This window comes from Cibotium barometz, chromosome 40, assembly GCF_041138505.1.
Source record: "Cibotium barometz isolate CiBa-2024 chromosome 40, ASM4113850v1, whole genome shotgun sequence".
In the NCBI taxonomy this organism is placed as follows: domain Eukaryota; kingdom Viridiplantae; phylum Streptophyta; class Polypodiopsida; order Cyatheales; family Cibotiaceae; genus Cibotium; species Cibotium barometz.
Window position 1 is genome coordinate 34,992,233 of NC_141085.1, and position 4,072 is coordinate 34,996,304.

General features: G+C 46.5%; 1 protein-coding gene across 1 annotated transcript; it reads right to left on the reverse strand.

The window, feature by feature from the left end:
• Nucleotides 1-388: 388 nt before the first annotated feature.
• LOC147615443 (uncharacterized) lies at nucleotides 389-4,072 on the reverse strand. The gene is made up of 2 exons (XM_086779557.1): nucleotides 1,997-4,072; nucleotides 389-1,882 (listed from the first exon to the last, which is right to left on the reverse strand). Exons 1-2 carry the CDS (start codon nucleotides 3,486-3,488, stop codon nucleotides 1,017-1,019), a joined length of 2,358 nt encoding a protein of 785 aa, XP_086635683.1. The 5' UTR covers nucleotides 3,489-4,072; the 3' UTR covers nucleotides 389-1,016.

Below are 4,072 nucleotides of genomic sequence, written 5' to 3' on the forward strand. Positions count from 1 at the left end.
CGAAATGAAGTAGCATGACATAAGAAATACATTGTTTGGGATGGTACATCCAAATTAGAATCGCAAAGGAGGACCATTAGGGCTTGCCATGTGGCATGGTGCTAGTGTCTACTCACCCATTACCTAGGTGTGAAGCTCAAAGTTACCAAATAATAGGAAGAACAAAATATAGATCCTTCTTAGTAATAGAAAATACTCCAGTAACCACCTTTGATGCCACCATAGAGAAGAGTGTGGCATTTGCTCGAGTACATGGATAAGAATAGAACTTTAAAACTAGCATTTTTAAAGAGATTATGCAAACCTTGATTTTAAAATTGTGGATCATCATGAGAATTAGGCTTATTAAACATTTAAGATATAACACTAAACAAATTAGAACATAAATTAGAGCATATGGAACGCTTAACTATAATCTTCTTATGTTCTAGATCTAGGTGAAGAGCATAAAATCTTCATACTAGACCTTCCAGGCTATAAATGCTTAATGTTACAATCTTGCGAGTCTCTTTGGAGAACTTTCTAAGAAGTTTACGATTGCTTACAATCCAAATGAGATTATTAAAAATGATATGCTAATAAAGTACAAGATAGTCTATATCTCCCAAGCTACTCTGAACATCCCAAGTCCCCATTTCCCAAGCTACAACATCACAAGAACCATAACAGCTAAGACAACTTGTGTTCATAAGCACCATAAGGCATTGTAGATAACATTCAAACACCTTTAGGGACTGGGTGCTACCTTTGTAATGCGTCTCTTTGAATCGGAAGACACCCCAATGTTGCATCATCTTCCATTGATGATAGGAGAACTGAGCAATGAAGGTAAGTCCATCCCAGACACAGAGGTCGAATGAGACTGCATGGATAATGTTCTTGGAGGAGATGAGCTCGACAGGGTGACCTTAGAATCTATTGATGAGAATGGGTCATTTCTATGGATTGGGTGATAATTAGGGCGGGCTTGTGGAGGTGGCGGCTGAGACACTGCAGAGAGTATCCTTAGCACCTCGTCAATGCCCGGGGCGCGCTTGTGGGTCCGCATTCGTACACGCTAAACCCAGCAGCAGCAATCGTTCCATCTCCACTTCATCAAAACTTCCTCCAAGCTGGATATCCGAAGCTTGCATCACGTCTCCTTGCTGGTACAAATCCCACACCCACTCAATCAGCCTCACACTTAAATGCTTAGAATACTGCTTTGCTCTTCTTCCAGTAACAATTTCTAAGACCGTGACCCCAAAGGCAAAAATATCTGTTGCAGGGGACACAATGCCTTCCATCCAAGTCTCAGGCGCAAAAAAACCTGGCGTGCCTGCCAATGAGTGAGAAGAGGAATGATCCTCTTCTAGTAACAATGCAATGCCCCAATCTCCTAAGCGCGCATTCCACTCGGAATCGAGCAAGATATTGGATGTCTTAACATCTCGGTGCACAATCTGCATGTACCCAGAGTCTTGATGAAGATATTTGAGTGCTGCTGCCAGCTGAGACACAACCTTGTACCTTAGCTCCCACTCGACAACACTCCCACCCTGTTGAAAGATGTGCTTTCCCAGGTCACCATTCGGCATGTACTCATACACAAGAAGCAAGTCTCCCTGATCTTGACACCATCCAAAAAGAGGTACTATATTCCGATGCCGAAGCTGGCTTGCAATCCTGAGTTCTTGGGTCAAAAACCGAGCGCCATACAGACCAGACCCTTGACGAGAATAAGCTTGTTTCACTGCTATTCTTCGTCCATCATCCAGCATTCCAAGGTAGACTTGCCCTGTCCTACCACGTCCAATCACAGAGGAAGAGGAGAAGTTGTTGGTTGCCGCACGCACCTCCGCATAAGTGAAGCTCCCCATCAGACCGAGTGCATCTCGAAACTCTGCTTGCCAAGTTAGAACGTAGTAGGTGAGAAAAACTATAGACATGCAAGGAAGCCATAGCAGTGGTCCAAAATGCCCAATGTGCGTAAGTTTCAAAGCAAGGAGTTTGTCACCTGAATTGGCTGCATGTTGTGTGTCAACTGAAGTGTCATTTTGTGTGGCCTTCAAGCAGGAAAGTCTCTTTAGCCACCCAAAGATACCAGTGAAGTAGCCCTTGGAAATCCGCCTTGATTCTGCAAGCGCAACACCACTCCTCTGGTTTTCCAATGAGATCTGATCCAGGCTTCGTAATCCAACAGCAGTCTCATCAGTGAGGGCATGAAAAGAGCTTTGCACATATGGGCTGCTGTTGGCTTCGTTGTCATCTCTTTTTTGAAATACTAGTCTGCAGCAATACATCTCCAAAGGAATGATCATTACAGGCTGCGGTCGAGGATCAGCACCAAACTGCTGCACTAGACTTTGTAGCATGTCATCGATGCGAGCACACATGGCAGAGGAGACAGGGTGCAACAACCAATTATGATGTGTTGGATTGTGATCGTGATGATCCTGAAGAAGAATGCAAACTTTGAAGTAGCGAAGCATTCTGCAGATCTGGGTGAAGGTTGGCCTCTGAGCTGGTTCTGCATGCCAGCATGTTTTGATGTAACTTGATAAAGCTGAGGGACAATAAGAAGGCAGACTTGGCCTTTCCCCTGCCAGCACCCTCCTCCGGATTTGAGTGCCCTCCTCGAAGGGGGACTTTCCGGTCAAGATCTCATAGCAAACCAAGGCAAAGCTATAAACATCTGCCTTGTTTGTGTATTTTGCATTAGGGTTACCACCCTCCACCTCATCCTCAGGGTTGGCCTCAAATACCTCTGGAGCTCTCCATGGCGTTGCACCTGTTTGTCTTGTGGTGTATCTTGAGCTTGCATACTTAGCTTTGGACATTCCAAAGTCAGCCACTTTCAGATGCACAAGAGGGCTCACATCATTTGCATACGAGCTACCGACCCCAGCCCTGCTTGAGAAGCTCACCAATATGTTGGAGGACTTGAGGTCCCGGTGTATGATGCGAAGGCTCTCACTATGCAAGTACTCCATCCCTTTGGCAATCTGCAACATGAGGTCCACTGCCAGTAAGAGAGGAAAGGGTGGATCCATTCCAGCCCCCATTCTCTTCATCATGAGGACCCGAAGGTCTTGTTCCATGAGCTCCATCACTAGACTACACTTGCACAAAGAGGGGCTCTTTGTGCAACAGACAAGCGGTATCACATTGGGGTGACGCAGTTGGGCTTGAATGGCTGCCTCCCTCCCAAACACCACATTGTTCTCTACATAGAAGAAGTCTTTTACAGCAAAACGACCCCCTAACCAGTGAGCCTCGTGTACTTTGCCATAACCACCCAGACCAAGGATCTCTGGATTTCTCTGCAAGCCCTCTGGATCTACCCATAAAAAGGGGGGCAAAGCATCACCATGTGTTATGCGGCTCAAATTCTCAACACAAGATAGCTTTTGCAGAACAAAATCGGCAAGCTGGCAAGTTTCTCCTTCCTCCTCACCCTTGATTTTGTTCAAGAGGCTTTTGAGCCACGCAGAAGTCATCATGTGCATCCACAAATGCCCATATTTCACAGAGCTTTCTTGTTAGTTGTGATATACTGAATTCCATGCTATCAAATGGAGCAGACCTTGAGATTTGCTCACACACAACCGAAAATGTCCACAGAAGGCGATGAAGATGGACGTCCACTACATCCGTGCTCATACCTTGCTTAAGTGCCTTCTCCACCAACCATGAATGCGTGGAGCTGGAGCTGCTTGGGAGGGACTCCTGTATACATGTCTCTACTTCTTGCACAGCCAGATGAAATGCATGCAAGGGTTGAGCAAGCTTGTGGCACATGTTCTCCTCCTCTGATGGCCCCAAAGGGGAGACACCATACTCCAGCAACCGGATCAAGGTTCGCAGGACTAAAGAATCAGAGCTTGCCAGGCATCGCCATTGACTACGGTGCAAAAGGAGGAGCGAATTGGGAGCAAGAGCAAGCTGCAAGCGCTGGGAGATGAGCAGAGAGGAGGCCAAGATTTCTGTGCGAGGAGATGACGAGGTCGCCATTTCCACCTGGACCGTAGAGCACAGCGGGCTTGAGTCAACACGACATTGTGGCACGCGGCTCAGCTATAAAAGGCCCGGT

What these genes read in the sequence shown, in the direction of transcription:
- LOC147615443 (XM_086779557.1), bottom strand. Translation starts at nt 3,488, where the DNA reads ATGCACATGATGACTTCTGCGTGGCTCAAAAGCCTCTTGAACAAAATC. An exon ending in ACAACATGCAGCCAATTCAG is followed by an intron (nt 1,883 to 1,996) that starts GTGACAAACTCC and finishes CTTGGCAAGCAG; the next exon opens with AGTTTCGAGATGCACTCGGT.